Here is a 27,487-nt window from a genome sequence, read left to right as displayed (position 1 = left end):
AGGGTCCCAGGGGTGTCCCAGCTTTCCCAGAGGTCCCATTGGGATCCCAGAAGGGGCCTCAGCGAGGTCCCAGGGGTACTGGTAGTCCAAGGAGGGTCCCTGCAGGCTTCCAGGAGTCTCAAGGAAGAGTCCCAGGGGGGACCTAACTTTCCCAGAGGTCCCATTGGGATCCCAGGAGGGGTCTCAGCAAGGTCCCAGGATTTCCAGAGGTCCAAACAGGGTTTCCAGGAGTCCCAAGGTCTCAGGGGGTCCCAGGGGTGCTGCCAGCCAACCAGGCTGGGACAGAGTAGCCACACATGGCCTTATGGCTCAGCACTTGTCCCTACAGGGAGCCATCACCGCTGCATCCCTTGGGCACAAACTGCTGGGGACAACACGGGGCTGCACCAGGGCAGGATGTGGCCCTTGGGGCATCGTCACCGTGCAGCAAGGTGAGCGCTGTGCCCAGCCCCAACCCACTCCCATTGCTACAGCACAGCGAGGCCATGCCTCTGCCTTACGGCAGCTCCGAGCGCTGCAGACCGACTCGAGGCATTTAAAAACACAGCACAAGTTGTATTAAGGTTACACCGAACACTACAGCTTCCCACGGAAGTACTTGATCATGTTCAAAAATATTTAATCCCAGCAATTTTCACATTGTTCTTATAAAAACAGACATGTATGAAGGGAAATGAAATGCTTAATACATTTTTTGGCACTTTTTTTTTTTTTATGTCGTTTTTTTTTTCTTTTCTTTTTCTTTTTTCTTTTTTTTTCTTAACCTTTACAAATTACAAACACACATTCGTTGTTTTTAAAGGAAAAGGAAACCAAAAGAAACAAAAAAAAAAAAAAAAGAAAACCCAAAACAAAACCAAACCAAACCAATCTAAGTCTCAGCTGTACACTGCAGAGATGCACTAACCGTCCCTAAACTAAAACAGACTCCCCAACATTGTCATGGTTACATTGCCATTCTACAAGGACAAAAGGAGACAGCAGCAGCCCGGGATGTGGTGGAGCATCGCTGCCCACCCACAGCCCACTGCCCGGCTCCGGGGAATGCACCCAAAGTGAAGGAGCACGGGGGATGCTGAGGCCCAAAGTGAAGCTGCCGTGGGGTCTGCCTCCATCAGAGCGGTGCTAAGGGCTGATTCTACCCCTTTGCCCCCCATATCCATGCTGGAGCACGCCCAGCAAGTCTCCACCTTCACCCCTGCCCCTCGCCATCGCATGGCTGGGCTCTGCCCATGAGCAAAGTGCAAACCTTGAGGGCCCCAGTGGCTTGGGGACACGTGGCCCAGCACCCCAAGGCAGGCAGCAGCTCCCATGGGGCCAGGTCCGTGCTTACCCTGAGATACTACCGCGGGGCGAAGGGGCACAGCAGCCTGCAGCAGTGCTTGGGCTGTCCTGGTGGTGGTGGCGGCACCGAAGAGAGCAGCAGTCCCCCCATCCCAGCCATGCCACCCGTGCTGTGGGTAGAGCCGTGGGTGCAGCAAACCCTCGCCTATGTCAGCTCTGAGCAATCGGTGGCAGGCTCTTCCAATGGAGACGCTTTTAATTTTTAACAGCAGAACAACTGCAAAACCCCTCTGTAGGTGCATGGCCGGGGGATGGGGGGACGGCGCTCTGTCCCCATGTGCCACCGCTGCCCACCCCAGGGTCCGGGCGCAGACCCCGCGGCTCTGCAGCACACCTAGAGCAGTTTAAATAGAATAAATACAGTGAAGAAAACAGTAAAATCTTCAATAAGGAGGCAAAAGGAAAGACAACAGCAGGTCCAAGGGTCCAACCAAACTCCACATAGTCTCTGGATTAGTTACTGAGGAAGGTCTATGAGAGCACATTAAGTTCGCAGCTGGAGACTCTCTTGCCTTTATATCGAAACTTCGTATTCTCTTGTTTCCTGGAAAGAAGGAAAAGCCATTTTAGGGCAGCAGCTGCGATTTGGGATGATCACCCCATTGGCTTTGCGGAGCCAGGAGTTGGACTCGGTGATCCTTATGGGTCCCTTCCAACTTGGGAATATTCTACAGTTCTATGACTCTACTGGTGAGAGATGCCCTGGGGGCTGCTTGGGGAGGGAAGGCACAGCAGCACTCACCCCTGTCTCATAAATCGGGTTGTCAAACTCCGTTTCTACTGTGATCTGGCTGTAGGGGTGGGAGTACATGAGGGGCAGGCGGAGGCTGGAGTAGTACCTGCACCTGGAGACAAGGCAAGAGTCACTCAGCTGCACAGCCCCACTGCAGTGCGAGACCCTCTGCATGCCCCCCACCAGCCTGGGGCTGGGAGCAGCAGGGGGTGCCCTGTGCTGGGCTTTGGAGCCCAGCAGGGCATGGTGATGCTCCCTGGGGCTCTGCCACCCGCACCCCACCTACCTGGTGATGTAGATGTAGGCTCCTCCCAGCAGCAAGGAGATGATCAGCACTGGGATGAAGATGGCCAAGGCCATATTTCCCCCCTCCAACGATGTCTCTGCAGCAGCTTCTGCTACTAAAAGGACATGATCTCTTACGCTGGCTTTTTCCCAGCGCCTCCTGCTGCCCCTCTGCCTCCACCCCTCCAGTCCCTCACATGGGACTGGGGGCACTGGGAGCACTGGGCAGGTTCTATTGGCTCCCTGAAGCATGCACCTGCCTCAGTCCCAATGTCTCTGCAGTGCTGTGGGCTTTGGGATGGGGAGCACCTGGGGGTGCCAGGCTATAGCGCAGAGGTGGTAATGAGGTGGGGCTTGGCCCAAGGAAGTTGTGCAAGGGGCTCATCCAGCAAATGTGTCACTCACCTTCCAAAGCGTGCTCAAAGCTGTCCTGATTGACTGGAAGAGAAATGGAGAGTTACTGGGAGGTGGTTGGGTGTGCACTGGGTGCTACAGCTTTGCATGCAGAGGGATTCACATATCCAGACTGAGGCTACCATGGGAATCTGTGCCAGGCTTTCCATACCCCATTTGGTCACAGAATGTGCTGCACACTTTCAGCACTTAATGATCATTTGCCCTCTTTAAGTGCTCACACAGGGACTGAGCTGGCTGGGCAAGAAAAAGTGCAGGACGTCTCTGCCTGGAATGGTGGCACCAGCCAGAGCTGGTGGATGCTGCCCATCCCAATGGGTGCTCCCCACCCCAATGAGTGCTGCCCATCCCAATGAGTGCTGCCCATCCCGATCGGTGCTGCCCATCCCAATGAGTGCTGTCCGTCCCAATGGGTGCTGCCCATCCCAATGGATGTTGCCCATCCAAATGAGTGCTCTCCATCCCAATGGGTGCTTCCCACCCCAATGGGTGCTGCCTGCTCTGCTATGCACTACCTTTGCAGATGGGCAGTGGCCCACTCCAGTGCGACGGCTGTCCCAGTATGCACTTGATGGTCACCTCCCCCATGAGCTCGAAGCCCTCATAGCACATGAAGGTCAGAGACTCGCCGGGCAGGTAGAGGCGTTTGTAGAGGATTTGGTAGCCGTTTTCTGGCAGCCCTGGGTTGTCACAGGCCAGAGACTCCTCCGCTGGAAGGGAGCACGTAGCAGGGTGAGACAAAGGCTGAAGGGAAGGAGGCTGGGTGTTCAGCTCCTGAGCTGTCACTGAGCCTCAGGGGAGGGCTGCAGCACTCACAGACACAGTGTGGGAGCCGTGAGGTCCAGATGGGCGTCCCGGTCTCACGGCTGTAGCAGGTGAGCAGTGAGCTGCCCTCCAGCACGAAGCCAGGATTGCAGGTGTACTGGATGGTGGTGCCCACCAGCAGCACGGGGTCGGAGATGAGGCGAGTCGAGTGCTCCACCTCTCCTGGGTCTGTGCAATACATAACTGGGGAGAAGAGGGGATGCGGGGTGGGTCCTGGGGGCACGGAGCACATTGCTCAGGGCAGAGTGGGGCACTCACTCTTTTCACAGAAAGGGGGGTCGCTGCTCCAGCTGAGGTCCCACTGGCAGGTGAGTGTGTCGCTCCCCACGATGTCATAGCCTGGGTCACACTGGTAGGTGATCTTGGCCCCTCTCACCAGCTCGGTGTGTGATGTGGTCTTCCAGCCGTTCTGGATCTCGGGCAGGTCGGAGCAGGAGTCGTTGCGGGACACCTCTACAGGGCAAGTGCTGACTGTTACCCCATGCACATGGCTCCTTGCAGGGTGTGCAGCCCACCCTGAGCACCGCAGCCCCGTGAGCAGCCCTGCTGGTCTGCAGATGGCATCGGGGATAATGGGGGTCCTTTGGGAGTCACCCCAGACGTAACCGAGCCGGAGCCCTGCAGCAGGCTGTGGGTTCTGCAGGGGTGTGCTGGGGCTGGAGAGGAGCTGTGGCCCAGCAATCACCCCCACTTGCAAAACCAGCCCCTGCAAACCCTGCTGCAGATGCATGTTGTCCCCATGTGCTGTCAGGGCTGGGGATGAGGCCAGCACCCCGCCCTCTCCCTACCTATGTAGTTCATGATGAATCCTTGGCCCTTCCCAAAGATGAGCCCAGCAGGGTCTGAGTGGAACCGGATAGTGAGGTCAGGGCTGGAGGAGTAGAGCTTCTGGGGGCCGCTGCTGCCAACGTACTGTCCCAGGATGCGGGCAGAGAGCTCGTCCCCATCATAAATGGTGAGGATGTCGCTGTTGGTGAGGTTCAGGCTGGAAAGAAGAGCTCGGTCAGCTGGGCAGGGAACCAGCAGGATGCTGCGTGTGGGACGAAGGGGCAGTGAGGTGACCTTCTGCCTGACACTGCATGCATCCTGTCTGGGGGCTTGTCCTGTCCCCAAGGGCTTGGGAAGTGCTGTGGGGATGCCTGCTCTGAACAGAGCAGCAGTGCTGCTCCTTCACCCCTGGCCCCATCATCAGCCCCCAGACCACTCTCCCTGCTGCAGGCACTGAGAAGGAGCAGAGGCTTTGCCCCGCTACTCCGGGCCCCCCGTAGGCTTTGGAGCTGCATGGGACTCCCAAGGACACCCGCAGAACACAGCTTACAGATTTCAGCCGAGATCCCCGTGGGGAGTGACAGCGGCCCCGTGAGACAAGCGGTGACCCTCGCGGTGACCGCAGCGCTGCAGTTCTGGGCGGCAGCAGCAGCAGCCCCAGCAAAGCTCTTCCCGGTGCCGGAACCGATCCGCTTTGGCAGCCGCCCGCCCGCGTCCCCGCCGCCAGCAGAGAGCAGTGCTGCCCCGCGGATGGATCGGAGCCCGCAGAAGAAGTCGGCACCAGGTCTGAGGCGGCAGCAATCCCCTCTCCGAGCCTGGGCTCCGGATATCCCATGCCATGTCCCATGCAACATCCCATGCAAAGTCCCGTGCAATGCCCCGTGCAAAATCCCATGCAAAATCCCATGCAATGTCCCGTGCAATGTCCCATGCAATGGCCGGTGCAATGTCCCCTGCAACAGCCCAAGCAAACGTCCTCATACGGCCCTGGGGCTGAGCCCAGTGCTGTTCTGTGCCCAGTTGAGCCAGAACATCCAGCCCTGTGCTGAGCAGGATCCATCCTACCGTGCTGCTCAGCGCCCCAGGCCCAGGGTGTGCTCAGGCACAGTGGGACCCCCACCCCACACATCCACCCATCTGATTCAGCCTTGTTTGGAGATGCCTGAGCCCATCCCCGAACATTTTATTAAGAATGTTCTTGGAAGGCTCCCAGTTAATCCCCATGGCAAGCTGACATTTGTAGTAAATCTCTGCTTTCTGTCAAACATGATTTTCTCGGTGACATTTATGTCTGATGACTTCAAATCGCCTGGTCTCCAGTCCTGCACAGCCCGAGAGCCCACAAATCCAGCAGAGCCTCACGGGGAGCTCTGAATTGTGATTTTTACAGAAAGCTTTAAAGCCTTTTTGACTCTAAGCCCCTACTTGAGACATGCCCTCCTCTTGAAAACCCAAAATAGCACTTTGGAGATTCCCTTTGCATAAGCAGCATTACCATGCCCAAGGTTCCCTGCCTGGAGACAAAACCCATTCCTCTTTGAGTTACCTCCGGATACAGTGAGGAGTGGGTGCTGCAATGCAATAGGTGCTGCAAGGCAAAGGATGCTGCAATGCAACGAGTGCAGTAATGTGATGAGTGCTGCAAAGTGACGGATGCTGCAGTGCAATGAGTGCTGCAGCGCAACGGGTACTGAGCACATTGCAGGGGATGAGAGTAGGGCAGAAGGGGCAGAACAGACACAGAGCTGGGCCCTGGGAGGGGGATGCTGGAGGGAACTGGGCTGGGTAGGGCCAGGGGCAGGACATGCGCCGATGTCTGAGAGCAACTCACAGTTGGATGTCCAGAAACAGCCGCTTCTCCTCACCCACGTGGACTCTCCAGATACAATCCTCACCCTCCGTGTAGGGCTCCGGCCAGTTGGGGGACAGGATCACCCCGGCCATGGCTGTCAGCTCCCCCCCGCACGTGGCTGCAGCAGAGAGGCAGGGCTCAACCCTCCTGCACCAGAGCATGGCACGGCCCCATGGTGCGGGCACTGACCTCGGCACAGAGGCTCCGTGTCGTTCCAGTAGGGGTCCCGCATGTTGACACACTCGATGACAGCGGGGCCCTGCTCCAAGGAATGCCCGGGGTCGCACGTGAACTCCACGGTGGTGCCCAGGTTGTAGGTGGGGTCGGAGGTGGTGAAGTTCCCGTTCTGGATGTAGGGTTCGTAGCAGTGGCCCCGCTCAAAGGCTGTGGGAAAACCCCCATTAGCGGTGTGCACGTGGGGCTGGGAAGCAGCACGGCCCCATCCCCAGTGCCCCACCCGCCCCCAGCTTTGGGCTTTGCTGCAGGGACCCCGGGGCTGTGCTACCACCCCACCAGGAACCTGTCCCTCCGTCCCCACCATGCACAGCTGTGCTCCACGCAAATGGTGTTCATTACAGGCAATTAGGATTAACAACCATTTATCTATCCTGAGCCACGCAGGCTTAACCAAACCCCACTTCTTCCTTTGTGTGTCAGCATCAGTAATGCATTCTCTGTGCTGCTACTGCTGTATTTGCCGAGCAGCCTTCCCTGGGATTACTGCCTGTCATCGAGCCTGCTCTTTTCCTTTTTCTTGCTCAGGAAATGCATTCCCTGGAGCTTCTGCAGCCATAGGGAGGTTCAGCTCGCCATGCATTCTGACAGCACCACGGGGACAGCAGCGTGCCGAGTGCTGGGGGCTGGCCCCCATCCCACAGCCCCCCATCCCACAGCAGAGCATCACCTTCGAAGCGGATATTGAAGGCAGTGGAGGCAGCGGGCTCCTCGGCAAGGAAGTCGATGCGGATGGAGGAGTCGTCGCTGATCACCCCCTCGAAGGGCACGCTGTCAGCGCGCAGCGAGTCGTACAGCACGGCCGAGCGGTTGCTGTCCCCGCTGTACACCACCATCCTGTGCCAGGAGCCGGGGGTCAGTCCCCGAAGAGAGGAGGATAGGGGGGGATGCAGTGCCCTGGGGAGGTGTGGGGCCACCCAGCCCTTCCCTCCGCGCTCCCGAAATCCGGCAATTGGAAGAGATGGTGCCAATGAAAATTCGCCAGCCGGATCGGTTTCTTTTACCCGTATCTTAAGCTGGAGTTTTACACTTTGATTTTACTATGGGCCATAAAGCTGGCTCGCTGCCTGTTACCGGGCTGAATTCCAATGCTTTTTAAACACAGGTGTCAGAACCACGAGGTGTGCTTCCTTATGTGGATGCTGATAGCCTGGATGTGCAGCACGAGGTGTCCCTTTGTGCTCCTGAGCTCTTGGACGCCCCATTAGGAACCGCTGTCCCGCGCTCTCTCTGCCTCTTGCTCCCACCCCAACCAGAGCCAGATGCCACTGGAACCAACCCCTCACCTGTCCCTCTCGGCCAGCAGCAGCTTCTCGAAGTGCAGGTGCAGCTTCTGGCCCGGGGGCGCCGTGATGGCCCACACGCAGTACATGCTGCCCGACTGGTTGCCTGCCGTGCTGGGCGAGAGGACACGGCCGATGGTGGCGTTGTGCACGGTGCCTCCGCAGGGCGCTGCCGGGCAGAGCAGGGCAGGTAAGGGGCAAAAAGGGGCACAGCCCCCACCTCCCCCCCCCCACCCTCCTCAGCAAGGAACGCATTCTGCTGCCACACAACGGCTGGAGTCGCACAGCTCGGCATCGCTGTCAGGACTGCATTCAACGAGCAGCGCAAAGCACCCATATTATTTTTGCTTCGGGGTTTCCCCCTTCGCCTATGCTATTTGCATGCCCACACCTGAGCAGATGGGCTCGGGGCTGCTCCAGTGGGGCCGGGACGCGTTGATGCAGGTGAGCATGTGGGGGCCCTGCAGCTCGTAGCCCAGGTGGCAGTGGAAGTGAGCAATGCCACCCGAGTGCAGGTCCATCACGGTGACGTCTCCAAAGTCGGGTCTTCGTGGGAAGCTGCAGCTCAGCATAAACACTGCAACGAGCACAGAGAGTGCAGAGCTCAGGGCTGCCTGCTCCCAGCCATGCCACATGTCCCATGTCACAGGCCGAGCCTGCTGTGGGGCAATCTGCATGCACCCAGCGCTGCCTTCCACCTCTCGCTGCTTTTGACCAAACCCAGTTTCTATTTCAGAAAGAATTTCCTTGAACTCATCCATTTTTTATGGCTTCTCAAGGAAAAAAGAAATAGATAATTTAGCGAGAGCCTGTGCAGGAAGAGCTGCAGAATGGGGGCAGAAATGGGGCTAGCAGCACACGTGTGGCGATCAGACCCAGCATCCCAGCAGGACAGGGGCTCCCATTTGTTCCCACCCTGCACGCAGCACTTGGGGCACCCATGGGACCGAGGCACCCACCCTGGTAGTGCAGCTGGAAGGTCCCCACCGCCTCGTCCTGGAAGGTACGGAAGTAGACGGAGATGGTGTTGGTGGGGCTGCGGATGACCTGGCCCTCCACCAGCAGTGTCTGGTTGGCCAGCACCACCAGCGTGTCGTCATCCACGCCACGGATGGAAAGCACCTCCCCGTCTGACAGGTTGACGCTCTTCACCTGGGTGGGGAGAGAGCCGTGGGGCTGCAGGACAGCACCCTGAGGCCATATGGGGGTCACCACCCCCAGCCCCGGGCGCACGGAGCACCTACCCATCACAGCACACATATAGGGCTCGTGTCTCACTGCACACCCAGTGCACCACGATCCCTCCCCATCCCCATCTTGGGTGGGGAGTCCCAGCAAACGCTCCTAATGAGCAGTCCCAACAGGCTTTGATTATTATTTGGAAATAGCTGTGAAGTAACCTCACATTTGCATTTCGTGTCCATTTAGCTTAATAAATGGGCTCATATTTCAGCAGAAGGATGCTCATCAGATCATTTGTTTCCTTAAGTGCACGAGGACTGGGGCTCTATATTTAGCACAGCCACAGCCTGTAATTGCAAACCCTCTCGACGGTGTTGTGACGGGAAGGGTTTGTTGCTGTTGTCACAGTGTGCCCATCTCCCCGCCCTGCTGCACGGAGCACAGATGTGCAGAGCCCACGGGAGCCCTGTGCTGGGGAGCTGCAGGGCCATCCCATGGGTGGGACGGCCCTAAGACTGTCACATAGCATCCCCCTCTGCCCCAGCAGCCCCCCAGCACGTGGCACCAGGAGCAGCTGCATCCTCATCCCACTGCCTGGCTGCATTCGGTGCTGCAGGAGGGACTGAGAAGGGTCAAAGCCAGCCGGGGTGCAGCGTGGGGACTTGTACCCAGGAGCAGCTTTTGCTTTATTTTGCAGAATCACTGCTGATGGTGCCCTGCCAGGGCCTGCGGAGCACAGGTTCTTATGTGATCAGAGCCAGAACCCATGTCAGCTCCTGCAGAGCCTGCTGAGGAGGCAGGAGGGATCCTTGGTTCAGGCTGCCAGGCTTGCTCACCCACTAGAAAATCTCTTTAGGGAAATTCTATTTCCTGCCAAGAAAACTCAAGGTTCTTAAAAACAATGACAATTTTGTCAAATATTCTTAGCGCTGGCTGCTCTGCTCTCGAGCTGCTGCAAAAAGGCACAGAGACAGAGTGTGCTGGGGCTGCTGCAGGATGCTGTGAGCACAATGGGGATGCTGGGGAGGGGGGGGGGGTGCTGGGGACCCCCAACCCTGGTGAGACATCCTGCAGCAAGCCAAGCAAGGACCTGACTCAACAAGAATCAGGATCAGCCCTTTGGGAAGCAGAGGATCTCTGTGCTTGGGGTTGCTCAGCCCTCCCCATGCTGCATCCTGGCACACCCAGGGGAAAGCGGAGCCCTGAGCTCACTGCCCAGCCCCTCCCTGCACAGTGAGGTGTCCCCGCTCGTCTCCATTACAGGAGCTGGGAATTAAATCAAAATCACTTAAACATTATCCAATTATAGGAAGTTGCACCGTGTTACTTCTGCACCTGCCCAATGTAATTAGCCACAGTGCCACTGGTTCGCACTGCTGGTACATGTGAAATAATTAAAAAGTGATGGAGGATAACCCGACAGCACCTGGCGAGGCAAGGGGGGGCCCAGGGCTGTGGGGCCACTTCCCCATGATGGCACTGCCCCTCAGCCAGGGACAAGCAGCAACACCCACCGCTCCCCCCAACCTCAAACCAGCTCTCCAGAGAGGCACAATTAGCACTGCTGCCTCCCTGTGCTAATTACTCCCAAGGTGCAAGGGAGGGGGGTGGCACTGAGTGAGTCCCTCAGACTCCAAGGGGGGAAAATGAGGCAGATGTGGGAGCTCCCATTCTCCCCATGCATGGCCATGTGCCCTGGCACATGGGATGGCCCAGGCCCTGCCCAGACCCGGTGTGAGGAGGGTAGGACGGTGCTTTTGTGATTTCATTTCTCTGAAAGTCTCAGAAACAGCAGCAAAATGAAACCCAGGGCTCCTGGGGAGCGGGGAGGGGTAGTGCAGCGTGAGCATGGGGGCAGAGCCGCGGCGATTCCATGACACACTTCTCACCTGCAGCTCCACGCCGTAGCCCGTGTAAACAGTGACGTTGTAGGTGCACTCCAAGAAGCTGTGCCGGGGCAGCGGGGGGTAATCCGTGGAGTCAATGTAGCCCTCGGGGTCGTAGAAGCTCACACTGCAGCGCACTGGGGGATGCACATCAGTGGCTGCCCAGGGCACAGCTCACCCCCCCAGCAGCACACTTCCAGTTTGGGGTGGAAAACTGTGGCTAAGGGAGCGACCCTCCTCACCAGAGGTCCCTGGGGTGGTGACACCCTCCTCGAGCACCCCTCACCGCAATCACTAAGGATTTTGGCAGCTCCAGAAGGCAGAGCTGCACCCCACCGCTGCCATATCCCCACCCCATATCCCACTCCCTGGTGGCACCCTGTCCCCATGTTCCCTTACCCGGGGTGGGCTCCGTGGTGATGACAGTGGTGGTGATGATGGTGGAGGTGGTGGTTTCTTGGCTCTCCTCCGAGGCAGAGCCGTTCATCTCACTTTCAGCGCTGTCCATCTGGTTAATGGCACCACTGGGAGCTGCTGTGGGACCCGTGCCCACGTCACCAGGGCCACCAGGGAAGGGCTGAGCAGTTGATGGCACTGGGGTGAAAGGGGAGATCTGCAGCAGAGGGCGGCTGGTGGGACCCCATCCGGGCAGCTCAGGGGGGCTCTGCCGCTGCCCATCCGCTGTCTCCGTTGGCATGGATGGCTCTTGGGAGGACACGGGGAGCACGGAGCCCTGTGTGCTCACAGCCCTGGAGAGCCCTGGCAGTGTGGGCTTGGCCTTCAGCTGCTTCCTCGCTGTGTTGCTGTGCTTTAGGGCAGGTGGCTTTTTCTTAGCAGGGAAAGTCTGCCTGGTGTCAGCCCCGGGGTCTGTGGTGGGTGCTGGTGAGATATGGCTCTGTGCACGCAGCGATGGTCCCTCCACCGCTGGTTTGGGGCTGTCCTCAGCAGCAGGCAGCAGGTTGAGGGCTGTGCCCTGCCTGGGTCCCCCCATACTCGCTTCATCTGCAGGCAGTGGGCGAGGGCTGGCAGGGAGCAGTGCTGCCTCGGGGCGGCCATCTGCAAAAAGAATGGGGAAAGTGGGACTGAGTGATGCTGGGCACGAGATCAGGGCTGTGCCGTGGCATGGGATCAGCCCTGTGGGAGCTGCAGGTGGCGAAGAGCCCGCTGTCTGCTAATTGTGGGGAGGCAATAACGAACCCGCGCTGATTCCCTGAAAGTTGGGTTTCTGCTGGAACCTCATGGCGCAGCCTCAGAGCCACTCTTTGGTCTCTTTATCCCAAGGTCAGCTGCTCAGAGAGGTCTGCTTGCTCGTGCTGAGTTTGTTCTCTGGCTTGGCCTCTATGAAAAGCCTTTATTTGTGCAATTGTCATCAGTAAATACTGTCATTTCAAAGAGCCTGATTAGGCCATGCCATCCCCCATTGTCTTCCCTGCTGCCGCCTGATGCAGAGCAGCTGCCCCGCTGCCTGGCATCAGTGCACAACTCGGGATTGAAAAGCCTCTCCCTAGGCAGCCCCGACCTTCTGCTCCGAGCAGGGCAGCCTGCAGGATACAAAGAGTCCCCAGAGCCCCGCTACCACCGAGCGTAATTGCGAGAAGCGCAGATGTATTCACCACCACCGGGTCTGATTGGGCTGCAGCCCACGGTGTACAATAAGCCCCGAGCAGCACCGCAGCTCTGCGAAGTGCTGCACAAAGCGGAGAGTCAACGTTTTCCATGGAAACAGCAGTCGCCAGGGAAGGAGCTCAACATGCAACGGTGACTGGGGTGTGCTGGGCTCCTGTAAGGACCTGCTGCATGGTCCTACATGTGGTCCTACCACAGCTGGGTGCAGCCACCCCCGGCGCACACATCGGGGAGGAATGGCCTCATGTTGCGCCGGGGGAGGCTCAGGATGGATATTAGGAACAATTTCTTCTCCCAAAGAGCAGCGATGCACTGACACAGGCTGCCCAGGGAGGTGGTGGGGTCACCATCCCCTGAGGCGTTCGAGGGATGTGGTTATGTTGACATACTGGTGGTAGGTTGGGGTTGGACTTGGCGATCTTAGAGGTCTTTTCCAGCCCTAACGATTCTGTGGTCCTGCGAGAAGGGACATACAGTGGCACTGGGCTCGGTCCCTCAACACCCCATCCTGCTGCTCCCTGCACCAAGTGGGGGACACAGTGACACAGGAGGTGCTCCTGCAGGGCCCCGCACCCCTGAAGTCACAACGTTAACAGAAACAGCAAAAATCAGCCCTGGGTTATTTGCCATGTGAACTCCCATTCATAATGGATGTTGCTGTTAAGCCGTATTTTATGCTTTCGGAAAGTTGACTAATTTCTTATTAGATCCTTTGCCAGGAAGCATTTAAATGGTTCTATCCTTAACAAAGCATGAAATAAAACACTCTGTAGAGCGGCTCCGTAATGAGGTACTTAACATGCTTCAGTTTGTAAAGGGCAAATGTGTATTTCAAGGAAGCGAATGCTGGCCTGGCTGGGGCAGGGACGTGAAGGCTGCAAGAAGGAGAAGTGACCAGAGATGTTAACTCAGATTGCCACGGCCAAACCAGCCCTGTGTGTCCCCAGGTGCAGGAAGGAGCTCTGCCCCAGGCCGGACAGGCTGACGGCTGCATGCTTGGCAGCAAATCCCTATTGCCCTTGTAAGGCCTCGTGGTGGTTTCACCTCTGCGTTACAGATGGCCTTTCGGATGTTGTATTTAGGCAAATATTTGAGGGGAAGAAAATACTGCAGGAGCCTTCTGCCAGCCGGGAGGGAGGAGCAGCAGGACCCTGCCCGGCTGCAAATCCCTTCTGCTCCGCACAATCGATCCAGAGATACTGAGCTGCCGGGAGAGACATGATCGTGTTTGACCTTGATCTAATCTGCTAAACCAGCTCTGGAGAAAGGAACACTATCGCAGCATACGAGGGGCTTATCCTGTCGCTTCATCTTGAACGCGTTGCGGTTGCCTGCAGGCTGCAAGGGATCCGCTGGGGCAGCGGCGGTGTTTGCAGCGTTGGGGCTGGGGTGGCAGCGGGATGCTCTGCAGGGTGCTCAGACTCTGCTGCACGAAATGTCCAGGAAAGCGTGGAGCAAAAGGGACCTGATGCAAAGCGGCAGCTCCTCCCCGGGCTATTCTGGGATCCGCTGTGTGAGCAGAGGAAGGAGCTCTGCTCGGAGGATGCTTCCACTCCCCCGTGCTTTATATTAGCTGCAGTAGGAAGCGCTCTCTGCAGGGCTGCGGCTGGGGAGGAGGTGGGGGCAGCTCCAGAGGGAGTGGGGCTTTGGGGTGGCACTGTCCCCCCCCGTGCATGTAGGGCACTATCCACCCACTCATTTAGGGGCTGTTGGGTTTTACTGCAGTTTCGAAGGCTTCTGTTTTCCTGCTGCTCAGAAACAGAGCTGCTCACTGCCCGTGAGCTGTGCGTGTGCAACACAGACTCCCCGTTGTGGTTTGGGGTTTGTTATGACAACACAGATGCACGAAGAGCACTAAATGTCGTGTACGGAGCAAAGCAGTGAATGAGGCTGCACAGCCATGAGACACAAAACAAACCAATAAAATGCCAGCTGAAGCTCTACCCTTCACCACAGTCCCATTCACTATCAGCTCCTGTTCACCAGTAACAGTGAAATGGGTTTCTCAGCACTCCAAGGACACAGCGGTCCCCACAGTGATGGGTCTGTGCCGCTCAACCAGAGATGATACGTGCCCACGTATCTGCTGTGGGGAGCAGGGACATCTGATTGCCGCCAGCACCTCAGCTGGAGGGGCTTAGCAGAATTAGGGACCTGCAAGTGCTTGATAAAAGGATGCTGAAATAATCACCAGGCACTCATTTTGCTGCTGCGCTCCCGAACGAGCCGAGCTGTGAGTGGCTGCATTGCTGGCTTCCCAATGCTAACACGATGCTATCGCTGCCCAGGAACCAGAGCACTGCGGATTGATTGCTGGGGTTCATAGCTCTGTCCTAAAGGCTTTAGTGAGCTGATTATAGCCGAGCTTTGAAGAGCTTATAGGGATGCTATTAACGGTGCTGCTCATCCTGGTGCTGGGCTCCAGCAGGTTGATGGGCTGCAGCAGTGGTCCTGCAGCAGTGCCTGGTGCTGGCAGCCCTGCAGCCCCCAGGGGAAGGAGCAGGAACACATCCCATGCTGCACCAGGAGGGTTCCACAGCCACGGAGAGGGGAAAAGACAGCTTGAGTGTGAAGTGAGGATGTGAGGAAAAAGCAGGTTGGGTGCATCCAAACGCACCGGTGTGATGGTTGGGAAATAGTTTGATTTGGTTTCAAACCTTAAAAAAAATTTGCCCTAAATCTTGAAGAGCAGAAAAATAAGTAAAATAAGAAAGCCTGAATCAAAGCAGATCTTCATTTCCAAAGTGTCCAAACAGAGCGATGCTGCTTGGATCCCCACGTGCCTCCCAGCAGGAAACGTGCCTCCCGCTCCTTCCCACGGTTCCTATTTCAGCAAATCAACTTTTTCCAATGGAAAAGCAAAAAAGAAAAGTTTCCCTAAGCACATCCTGACGGTCCGACCCATGAGCAAGTAAAATAGGAGCCATCTAATCACAGTGAGTCATCCGCGTGGGAGCGCAGATGAGCGCGGCCGGAGGAGGAGCTGCCCCTGGGGTCTGCATTGCAGCAGTGGGGCAATGGGATGGGATGGGATGGCTCCGGGATGGGTCTGGGCTGCCGTGTGCTCCAGGGCTGCTCTGTGCTCCGAGGTCTGCTGTCGGAATATTCGATTTTAAAATTTACATCTGTGTCACCGGCAACGCTCAAATAAGGTTGCCATGGAAACGCCTCATTACCGGCGGAGGATGCTGGCGATGGAGGAGCGTGGTGGGCACGGAGGGCACTGGGACACGGCACTGCCTCCCCCACGCTGTCCCTCTGTCTGTCTGCACCCTGGCAGGAGCACAGCCCTGAGCCTGGCGGGATGCTGCCTGGGCACTGCCCTGCATCCCAGGAATGGGGTCCCCTGGTGGTCTCCTGGTTGTCCTAAAGGGAACCCAGACGCATGTCACCATCTGCACACAGGCATAGCAGGGCTGGCCGAGGTGCTGGCTCCTGCCGTGCCTGCAGGCTGAAAGAAATCCCTTTCCAAATACGCTTGGCTCTGCTCGGGGCTGGCCCTGGGCTCAGGTGGAGATTGCTCCGGGGTGGGGGAACATTTTGGCCTCCTAATACCACCCTAACAGAAGATCCGTGCTGCTCATGCCTGGTTTGTTTCATTGCCACAAATACAGGAATTACACTTGCAAACATCCTCACCATGCTCCAGAGAAGCTCGTAACTGCTCTAACGATCCGCAGCCGCCTGACAGATGCCTGGAAATTATACACTTCTCCGAGCTATGAGGAAAATGGATTTTCCTCCCCAGCGCTGCTCCATGGAGCTGGAATCAATGCGCCCTTCACTCGCAGGCAGCAGTTTTGGCTCTGCCAGCCCCGTGCTCATGGTCCCCATATCCCTGCAACGCCAGCACTGACACTTGGGATGCACATCGCATCTCTCCATAGAGTTACCCTGCTCAGATGAACCTTCTCCCTCCCCTCCAGCCCCAGCAGGAGGAGATCCCAGCCCAAGCTCCACGGGGCTGCCCACATCATACCGTGCTGCCATGCTGCACCCCAGCACCAGTCCGCAGAGAGCACTCTGGCAGCATTTCAGGCTACAAATTGGACTGGGGGAAGAGAAGTGCCTTCTTTCTCAACTAATCATCCAGCTCAGTCATCTATATCGGGGTATAAAATTAAATGGGTTCCTGAAGAGAGAGTATATTTAGATACAAAAAGCCCATTCTAGTCATCTATCTGGGACTAAAATAATTAATCTTCCATCTCTATTAAGATGCACTGTAGCAGATCTCGGGAAGCGCATGCTGCCGTTAACCCTTTGGGGACTGCCACGTGCCCAGCATCGCCCCGTGCATAGCTGTGGGGTCAGCTGAGACCTCCCGCTTCTGCTGGGGAACTTGTCCCAAGAAATGCCTTCCTTTGCATTTTCTCCCCTCGCAGAGGCCGTGCGGAACCTCCCCGCCTGCTGCCCGCCACTGCCCTTGAAAAGACCCCTGTGATACTCCTGTGAAATGATGTCGCTCTGGCGCCTAATGACTCCTGACAGCTCGCAAACAGTCCCGCTGCTCACAATCAGGAAGGCAGGGCGAGCGCCGTGTTACTGATGGCTGTGGTTATTGCAGTTATTGGGCTGCATCGATTACGGGACGGTCGCTGTTCCAAAGGCTGCCAGCAAGCAGGGGAGAGCCCGGTGCTCCCGCAGCATCCATGCAGCCTCTCGGAAAGGCTGCCCCAGCAGATCTCCACCTCCCAGAATATCTTCAGAAAAGATTTGGCTGGAGAAATAGAAGGTTGAAGCTTTTAATCTGGCTTTTTTTTCCCCTATAAAAATGCATTGATCTCGCTGAAGGCATTGCAGCAGCTCTGGGGAGATTTGCCCTGCCCTGCACTCTGGCACCCCCCTTCACTTCAATGGCACTGTATTATATATAATTAATCATCAGCATCAGTAATCGGTGAGTTGTGTTTTAAACAGAATGAATTCCATTTCTGCTGTGTCCTGCAAGATGATGATAACCTATGTGTGGCTTTTCCCACAGAGCCTAATGATGAGCCATCACACTTCGTTTTAATTAATACAGATAGCAAAGATATTTCTGTAAGCCACCGTGGTGCCAGCCAAGAGGCAGGGTCCTCTGCACGGCAGCTCATATTCACCTGCAGCCATGCACACCCCTATCCATATGGCACTGAGAGAGGGCAGAAAGCTTTCCACCAGCCTGGTGACATGACCCATCTGACAGACATTACCCTTGCCCTGTGATGAGCCTCCCCCTGCTAACGAGCCTGTCCCTGCTAATGAGCCTCCTGAAGCTTGTCAGTTCCATGCACCCCATAAGCTATGTGGAGCCAGGACTTGATCCTCTGCTCATGGTGTTGCTGCCCCCATGAACCCACAGAAAACCCCCACGTTCTCCCCTAAATGAAGAGCCTGGGGGCTGGAAGCATCTCAAAAAGGAGGCAAAGCAAACAGCAGAGCTTTGCTCTATGTGCTAGCTCTGCTTTGCTGGGTGCCCACACATTCCCACCCCAGGTGGGTGCCCAGGTGGGTAGGATGGATCATTAAGGACAGCTGGATCAACTTAAGTGAAAAAGCCCTTATATACCAGCCCTGGAGGGTTGGATTTTGTCTTAAACCCTGGCTCTTGTAAGGCAGATGGATGGGGATGGGGATGGGGATGGGGATGGGGATGGGGATGGGGATGGGGATGGGGATGGGGATGGGGATGGGGATGGGGATGGGGATGGGGATGGGGATGGGGATGGGGATGGGGATGGGGATGGGGATGGGGATGGGGATGGGGATGGGGATGGGGATGGGGATGGGGATGGGGATGGGGATGGGGATGGGGATGGGGATGGGGATGGGGATGGGGATGGGGATGGGGATGGGGATGGGGATGGGGATCCTTCTGGCCTGCAGCTTTTCTTTTCCCACCCAAAGGAGGATCTGGCAGGTACCTGACACAACATTTGCTTTACTGCTCTCGGAAAGAACATTACTGAGCGAGCCTGTGCACAAGTGCTTTGATATCTGAATCAACATGCAGAGAGGGGCCTTTGTCAGATGTTCCTCATATATTCTTGTACAACACATGTGTCATGTTGCTGGTGCCTGTGCATGTTTTCTGTCTATACTGTTATTTCTGATGCATCCTGCTGATTGGGAAACGCAAGGAGAAAGTACCTGACTCTGTTCTTCCCAGCAAGGAGCGAATCAGCAGATGATTAAAAAGCAGCATGTGGTCCAACCAGAGTCAGTTCTCCTCCTCCTACTGCCATTGTTTATGTTCCTATGGGGTAAGAGTCATATTTTGTGTACTTTTGATAGCAGTGTGATGTGATTAAGATAGACACGTGTGAAGTGTGTCTCCTTGGCATGCAACTGTAAATGCTCTAGGAATGACCAGCAGCTGCTGAAATGGATTTGGGCTGTCCCCACGTGTTCCCTGGGTCCCTCTCTAATCGAACACAGTGGCTGCTGCTGCTCAGGACCCCCATGCCCCTTTGGCAGCCCCATCCTGTGCCAATTAGGGACAGGTAGCATAGGGCTGTGGGCAATTAGCTGCAGCTGGGCAAAGCCAAGCACTGTGAGGTGGGGCTGATGCACTTGGTGCACGTGGAACCCAACAGCTGATTTTATGGAGCAGCATCAGGTTCAAAACAACTTCTAACTCGTGTTTTCCATCTCCAGACACTCTGGGCTGTAGCTGGAAATGGTGCCAGAGGGGCTTAGGAGGGAATTTTTCAGAGCTGAATGCCTTTCTCAGAGTTGACTCCAACTCTGGGCTCGTAATCCTGAACTCAAGCAGACTGTTTCCTTTGCTGTTCTTTCAGGCTCTTTGTTTCGATCAAAGAGGCGATGCTGTATAACTTAAGAAAGCCTTTGCTTGCGAGGCCGGTTTGATGCATGTGGCGCAGCAACGTGGAAAAATACAGCCCTTGCCCATGGAAGTCAGCTCGGATAATTTGAGTCACTTGAGGAGATGTTATTTGCCGTGACTCAATTCAATCTGTGCGTCTGGATGACAACATACCGGTGTGCAGTGATGAACTGTTGCTCTCCACCTTGCACCGTGTCCATGGGGATGTGTCCATGTTACGGGGAGCAGCACAGTGAGCCCGGAGCCTCTGTTGCAGTGCTTCTTGGGGTAGACCAGAGCACACACAGAGCTAGCAGGTGGTGATGTCCCCCAGAGCCACCCAGCCATCCAGAGAGGTGCTTGCAAGGAGCTATGGGGGCTTCTGTCTGTGGTGCAGAAGAGTGAGTTCTGGGCAGCCTGATCCAGTGGTTGGCAACCCTACCCATGGCCAGGGGGTTGAAACTAGATGATCTTTGAGGTCCTTTTCAGTCCAGGCCATCCTATGCTTCAATGAGCTGCTGGATTATTGTGGCTGCAGAAGCACTGAATAAGCATCAGCTAAAGGTATGGTAATGCTTTTAAAGGTAGGAGTTGTAGAAGACATTTTGCATGGGGAAAATCTAAGGTGTGCCTCCAGGGGAACTGGCTAATCCTCTTGTGTCGCTGGCAGGAGAGCCCTAGGCTACAGCTGGAGGGGCTCTTGGTTTCTTGCACCCTTCCCTCCCCACCTTTCCTAATGGATTCCAAGAAAGCTTCAATGCATCCTTGAATGGGAAGCACAGCACTCTGTCCTTCACAGCCGTCTACACAAGAAAGAGCCTTTTCACTGCTGCAGGCATGGGCTCCTCTGTGTGCTGGAAACAAAAGCTGAAAGGAAGCCTTTATATTTTTTTGATTAGATAGCTTGAAAAATTTGCTTTTAATTGAAATTGCCTCAGCGGTTTCATCTGAGCATCAGCCATAAGGCTCCAGTGAGAGCTGCTTCCCATTGAGTTGGCTGCGCGTATCCTGTACTGCATCTCACAGGAGGAATGCTTCAAAGCACTCAGGAGAAGCAGCAGCCTCTGTGCCATTAGGGTGCTGGGCTTGCTTTGGGGGCTGAGAGGTGTTTTCTCTCCCCATGCCAGGAGCAGAGCTATTGAGCACCAAACTGGGGATGCCCAGAACCAGGGCTCTACACCTCAGCTGCATCAGTGGAGCGATGCTTCAATGGGCACAGAGCTCCCCTGGAATTCCTAGCAGAGAGCCCATTGGACATGTCAGCAATCAGCCCTGTGCCAGCAACAAAGCATGGCTCTGTGGCATGCTGCACAGGGCTGGGCACTGGGGCAGGGGATGCTACAGCGTCCAATAGAGCCCTGTGCCCTACATTTATCACTGCACAGCTGTTTCAGTCCCAGACTGCAGCCACCTATGCAGCACACCACTGGCCCCATATGGCCCCATGGGCATCTCATGCCCCTGAGGCACTGGCTCCAGTGCTCTTTGCGTCCCATCTGCCTACTCCAGGCAGGCATGTGAGTAAACAGAGTTCCCTTCCTCTTTGAAAGAAGGAATGAAGAAGAAAAACGACCAGGGCAATATTATTTGGGGACAGCTCTGAATTCAAGCACAGAGTGAAATTGAAATATTTCCCTGTAACAACTTGGGCTGAGTCCTGGATAAAAATGAAGTGGGATGCGACAGCACCTTTCCAGCAGCATTAGCCCCATTCATCTCCCAGTGACGCCGCAGCCATTCCGCCAGCGGTGTACAAAGAAAGGCATCAGGAGTTACATTTTCCTCCACTATTTCTCAACTATATTTATGCTGCGAGATGTTTGCGGAGGTACATCGTGTGCCTCGGGCAGAGGATTAATTCTGAACTGTCACCTCGCTTTTTTGATGGGTTTGTAAATTCTTCTGTTGATTTGTGCTCTCGGTAAACGGATCAAATCCTCTTTCCACAACTTAATGCACCAATTTAGAGCACGCCGGGGTTTCGGACCTCGTTGGCTCTTGTGGTTATGTAAATAGCATCCGACAGCAATTTTTGGAGTGCTGTGTGAATAACGTGGGTGGGTGATGAGGGGCAAAGGGAACAAATCCTGGGATGGGTTGGGATGTGGGACTTTGCCCGGTCCCAGCAGCAATGCAGACCTTGCTTCTCCTTTGGGGATCGCACGAGAGCAGCCTTCCCATTTAGGGACCAGCCAACATGGCAAATGGAAGCTTATGGCTGTTGGGAATAGCCTGATTTTTACTGAGATTGCCTTTAAATCATCATCAGGAAATGAAAGCTGAGTCCCTGTGTATCGTCACAGAGCCCCATCAGCGGGATGGGGCTGTAGGGCTTCAGAAGCACGGAGATAGGGACACCAGGAGTGATTTTTCTCCTGTATTGTCCCCCAGCCACCAATCTACTGGAGATGAAGGATCTCATCCACCAAACGCTGCCACGCTCCATTAATCCACCCTAAAAAGTCAGATGGAGAATCTCCCTTGAATTTTAAATACTTTCAGCCCTTCTGCTTGGCTCCAAAATCACCCTGAATTGCCCAATTTCCTGAACATTCCTTCACTCCCTCTGCGTTATTGCTGCTCACTGGTGCCTGGATGCTCCGGCTAATTTCTTGTCTTCAACAGCTATCGCATTGCTTGGAGGACGACCCTGAGAGTGTCTGCAATGAGCCCCACCATCTCCATCCTTCCTGCGCAGAGTGGATTGCACTGCTCCAGGGTCAGCCCCACCATTTAGAAATATATATATATATATTACTTCTGTCACAGTTTGAATATTCTTCTTTTTCTTTTTTTTTTCTTTTTGGATGCTTCTGCATTTGGCACCGAATTTTCTTTCTAGACGAAAGCTTTGCATTTGGAATCACACCTCCGGTGCCGGCTGTCCTGGCCAGGCTGCTCACTGCCTCCCGCTGCCAGCATGGGCTCAGTGGAAGCTGCCTGCTGCAGCCATCTGTCCCAGCTCCATCCTGCCCTCTTCCTTCCTGCTCTCCTTGCTCTGTCAGACAGGATCCGCAGCTGAGCCCCCGACCCTCTGCTTGCTGAGATCCCTCCTTCCTGCTTTTCAGCTGGATGCCTTTCAGCCAGACCCATCCTACTGCAGTGATGGGAGCCTGAGGTCAAGGAATTGAAGAAACATCTGAGCAAACCTGTGCTTGTCCCTGGCTCTGGGCAGGGTGTCCTCGCTTTGAATCACAACCGCTCCAGGCTCAGGCAGCACTCGGGTCCTCTGGTTCAGCTGCTCCTATGGCCCATCTCCAGTGAAAGAACGAGGAAGAAAGGAATAGAAAAAGCCATTTGCTATGTCTGTGCTCTGCTCTGTCCCACGCACAACGAGCACACGGCATCAGAGGTATGGCAGCAAAGGACTTCAGCAAGGCAAAGTAGGAACAAGGGGAGAAATTCATCTCCAGAGGGAAGCAGACTGACCTCATTCGTGGTCTGTTGGGGTCTGGACACCCCTATGTCACCAGGTTGTCAAAGCAGTGACTATGAGGCCAAGTCCATGCTCCTTGATGGCTTCCTCCCCCTCCCCTCCCTGCTGCAGAGCAGATCTGGGCCACACGGTGAGCTCCTTGCTTTTACGAATCAGTGCAACTCCTCTGGCTTCAACGGCATGATGTTAATTCACAGCAACGTGCATCAAAGGAGTTGCTATTCCATGTCCATGTCAGCTAAGAGAGATGTCGGGCAGAAATAGCACTGTCTGGGAGGAGCAGGAGCCCCCCCTTCCTGCACCTGATGGTTCCACGGCAGGTCCCAGCTCCCAGAACTCCTCCCATTTCTGGAATCCTGATGGATGAAGGCAGTGTGGGAGCAGAGCTGGCTTGCAAAGGGGTCACTGAGTGAGCAAGGAGTCGATTTATTTCTCTTCTTTGCCCCCTCAGCAGTGCTTGCTGGGAAGCATTTCTCCCTCCTCTCATCCTGGCTGATGCAGATGTGCAGTGGAGGACCTGCATTACACTGTGTCCCCTCAGCGCACCCAATCTGCACATCACGGTAAGCATGGAGAGGAGGCCCTTTTGGGAAGGCCTGTGAAAAGCCATGTGAGATGGCTATGGCAGCAGCTGAGCTGCAGGAACCTGGGTCAGGAGAACACAAAATCCTCCCTTGCCTTGCTGCAGCCTTTTTAGGGCCGCCCATCCCTCAGCTCCTTCCTCTCTCTTCCTCTTCCTCTCCTTCCTCTCATCGCCTCTGCTCTTTGGGTGCAGCGAACGACCCAAACCCCCAGTGCCACCAGCAGAATGCTCTGCAAGGACCTCTCAGTGCCCAGCTCCACTCGTGCTGAGCTCTGGGACAAGCAGCCGGCAGCTCTCTGTGCACAGGCTGGGCTGTGCATTGCTTCCCACTGCCGCATCCCTGCAGGTGGCACTGCAGCACACTGGGGTTCCTGCTCCTGAGCAGCCCTGCGCTGTTTCCATTGGCTTTTGCCCTGAACATCACCTCAGGGGAAGGACCTTTGGCAGTGCCCGGGGCTCCAGGCTCTCTCTACGTCCCCTATGACCACCAGTGTTCGCTCTGTGCCATCGTGCATCCACGTGCCTGGCTGCTGGCTCCTCTGCAGCCCTGGGGTGGCAGCAGGGATGTGCCCCCCATGTCCCCAACGCCCTGCCCTGCTGCTTGCAGCGCTTGCAGCCACAGAGCTGCTCGGCACCGCGTTCAGCGATTTCATCCTCTTGACAAGAGCGTAAATGCATCCTGATGGACTGGAAAATTGGAAAGGCACTGCTCACGCTATATTTTCTATAGGCATCTATCTGAACTTCAGCAAGATACATTTATTGGCAGGCTCCAGTTGCAGCCATGTAACTGTACATTATGCTAATTAAAATATAGCCTGTGTTTTCTAACAGGATTTCCTCGGAGCGTGTTTTACCGTTCGGTAATCGCTTTCAAATATTGGGAAAATAAAATCCCATCAAGTAAATAACTTCTGGATGGCTCCTGGAAGGTTATTCTTTTTTTCTTTTCTTTTTTTTTTTTGCAGAGCCCCGCTGGAACTGACAGTACTCATCACTGTGACAGAGGGTGTAAAACACGCTGATCTGTAAGGCTGCTTGTGGATCAAAAGCTGTGTGGTGTGTGAGCGTGCAGAGAACATTTCAATTGAAAATAAAAGCAATCTGTTTGTACAGAACGGGATGGAGAAGTGACACGGAGCTCAGCTTGGGATCCCATTCAGCCTGACCTCGGGTACCTCCAGGGATGGGGCATCCGTAGCCTTTGTGAGCAGCAGTGCCAGCGCCTCATGGCCCTAAGCAGTGTGTAGGTATGATCATGGGTGATACTGTAAAGTCCACAGAATGCACATTTGACACAGCATCTCTATATAGGCGCGATGGCAAAAAAATGAAGGAGAAGCAGAGGGCTCAGGCGTTGATTTGATTTTGTTGCTTCTGATCCTGGCTGGACTTGTTCTTTCATTGAAGGAGCAGGGAGGAAAACAGAGCTGTGTCTTATGGCTGCTGATAGCTCCTGACCAGACCAACTCCATTCCTGTTATCTCCAGCACCAAATGGGCGCCGTTATCTCGTTCCTTGGGATGGCACCACTCGGGGTGATGCTGATGGCAGCATGCGTGCTGTCCATTTGTTGCAGACCTCGCTCTGGCTCTGCTCGGTCTCTCTTCCTGCAGGACACGCTTGATTTTCTGGAAGGATTCTGATGCTGCTCTCCTTGCGAGGCCAGGTGAGTCGCAACGAGCCAACGGAAGCCAGCAGGAGAAAAGAAGGCAGAGCGCAAGCGAGGGTGCTGCTGTCGGCCGTGCCCGGGGCTCGGTCGGTTCGGAGCCTACGGAGGATTTGCCGGTCTCGGCACCACCCCTAGCGGCCGGCAGCCGGAACGAGGACCGGGCACAGAGCTCCGAGCCCCGAACACGGAGCCCGATCCGAATGAAGGCAGGCGAGGTGCCCGGCGTAGCACTGACACGCAGCCCGCAGTGTGCCCAGCACGGCGCTGGAACACAACCGGCAACGTCCCCAGCGTGACTCTGGGACACAGCCCGCGATGTGCCCGGCGCAGCAATAGCACACAGCCCGCGGTGTCCCCAGCACGCTGCTCGCTGCCCTCACGCCCCGCAGGGCCATGCCTCGCCGCCTACGCTGCTGCTGCTCCCCGTGCTGGTGGGTGGGTGCAGAGCTGTGCCTGCGGAGAGGCTTTCACACCTCCTCTCTGTTGATCTAAATGACTCCACAAGTGCAAAGCGCCAAAAAGCCACCGGCAGAGCAAGGGATTGGTGCGCGTCACACGGCACGGATTGTTCCTTGAAGGAATGAGCTGGAAGATCAGGCAGATGGAGCACAACAAGCCATCTTCCTGCAGGGTCTGAGCCTGCTCCCCTCCCAGACTGAGAGTGGAAGGGACTGCGGATCTGAGCTCTGACTGTTACCTCCCTCACACAGAGGACAAAGGTGCCCCCGGCACGGGCAGAGCCGCCACGCAGCCCCTTTCCCCATCACTGCTGCCAACAGTTGGGGATTTTGCAGTGCTAATTCACCAAACCTCGCAAAGGGTCAACTATTTATCAGCTTCCACTCTGCCAACACGAGAGGAGTTCGGTACAATGTGTTCTCCCTCCCTGAGATTAATGACGGATCGTGCTTGCCATCAGGGCCAAATCCTATTGGGAGAAGCCGGGCTGCTGCTCACAGTGGGTGCTCTGCCCCCAGGCCCCCCCCGGGCACATCTCCCAGTTCAGCTCAGCACTGCCTGTATGGCAGCGTCTGCAGCACAACAGAGGAACGGTCTGTTTGTTTCAGTGCTGAAACAGGAGGCCATCAACTGCAAATAGACTTCAGGTCTGACTCCTTGTTATGTACACTGTATGGTCACGTGCAGAACACACACACAGGTGAGAGAGTAAACACCACAATCTATTTCATTACCCAGAAATAAGGATAAATTGTGCACAAAGTCAAACTCTTTTAATGCAATCTGGACACAGGAGCAGTAGCGAAAGCAAGGCAGGAAACATTGCACAGCACTCCTGACACCAGGAGCTGTTAATCTCTGCTAAAACCAACCGCCAGCCCTAGGGGTCAGTCTCCCAGGCCCTGAACAAACGCTGCAGCACAGGCAGGCACTGGCCTCTCCAGTCTTCCCTCTGCCCAATGCGCATCGGTGATGGAGCTAGCACTGCACAGAGCCGACTGCCCAGTCCAGCAGCCAGAGATCAGGAGCAGGCACCGGTTTAGCAATCTCTAAGCACTACGCGAGTTTGCAATGACTTTGTCAAGTCACCTGCAAATGGGTCCCGAAGCCTATTCTTAGGTCTGTCATCAACAGCGCTGGGAGAAGGAAGAAGGGAGCAGGTTTGTGAGGAAATGTGAAACACGTGGAATGAACATGCAGCCCCCCGGCTGGGGCACGGCTCCCTGGAGGGGCACTGCTGTCGGGTACAGCATCCCAGCAGCACACATATCCCTGCCAAAGCACAGCACGCCGCACACGGCTCCCCTGTGGGACACAGCCCCAATAGCACGCGGCCAGCGTTAGGACACAGCTTTCCAGTAGGAAACCGCCTTCATTAGCACACGGCCTCGGTAGCACACAGACCCCGACAAGGCACAGTTTGGTTCCCCAGAAGGACACGGCCCCCGTTTGCACACAGCTGCCGGTAACTCCCAGCTCCTAGGGCGGACGCAGCACCGCTATGACAGCGCTGCCATTGTCACAGCTCCGGTCGGACACGGCTCCGGCGCCACACCGCCCGATAGCACAGCGCTGCCGTTGTCACAGCCCGATAGGACACGGCTCCGGTGTCACACCGCCCGACAGCACAGCGCTGCCGTAGTCACAGCCCGGCAGGACGCAGCCCGCTGTCCCGCAGCCCCGCAGCCCCGCAGCCCGGCCGGGAGCTGCCCGCCCCGCGGTGCTGAACCGCCGCCGTCCCGCCGGGGCCGCTCTCTCCCCGCAACGCCCGAAGTTTCAGCCCGGCCCGGAGACCCCGTGCACCGGGGGGGGGGTGTGGGGCCGCCGGGCTCCATCAGCCCCTCCCGGGCCGGCTGTTTCTCCCCCCCACACCCCATCGTGCCCACCCAAGCCCCGGGATGCGCGGGGCCCCGGGGCCGCGGTCCCGCTCCGCCCCGCTCCGCCCCGCTTACCTGGGCGCGGAGCCGCGGGGCTGCCCAGCAGCAGCAGGGCGAGCAGGCAGAGCCCGCGGGGCCCCGGCATCGTGCGGCGGCGGCGGCGGGCGCGGCGGAGCCTCCGTGCTGCTGCGAAGCGAGCGGAGGCGAAGCGAGCGGGGCC

General features: G+C 56.3%; 1 protein-coding gene across 2 annotated transcripts; it reads right to left on the bottom strand.

The window, feature by feature from the left end:
• Positions 1-595: 595 nt before the first annotated feature.
• On the bottom strand, positions 596-27,487 carry SEZ6L (seizure related 6 homolog like). 2 transcript variants are annotated; one of them, XM_015275491.3, is made up of 17 exons: positions 27,343-27,487; positions 11,206-11,862; positions 10,810-10,943; positions 8,698-8,890; positions 8,130-8,315; positions 7,742-7,907; positions 7,126-7,292; positions 6,411-6,605; positions 6,201-6,339; positions 4,390-4,586; positions 3,860-4,054; positions 3,593-3,784; positions 3,292-3,486; positions 2,768-2,800; positions 2,364-2,478; positions 2,087-2,189; positions 596-1,888 (listed from the first exon to the last, which is right to left on the bottom strand). In XM_015275491.3, exons 1-17 carry the CDS (start codon positions 27,410-27,412, stop codon positions 1,859-1,861), a joined length of 2,967 nt encoding a protein of 988 aa, XP_015130977.2. In that variant the 5' UTR covers positions 27,413-27,487; the 3' UTR covers positions 596-1,858. The 2 variants fall into 2 exon arrangements, with proteins under 2 accessions (XP_015130977.2, XP_015130978.2); XM_015275492.3 differs by having other exon boundaries at positions 2,364-2,475.

This window comes from Gallus gallus, chromosome 15 (genome assembly GCF_016699485.2).
Source record: "Gallus gallus isolate bGalGal1 chromosome 15, bGalGal1.mat.broiler.GRCg7b, whole genome shotgun sequence".
Classification (NCBI taxonomy): Eukaryota; Metazoa; Chordata; class Aves; order Galliformes; family Phasianidae; genus Gallus; species Gallus gallus.
This window is presented reverse-complemented; position numbering and strand designations above follow the sequence as displayed.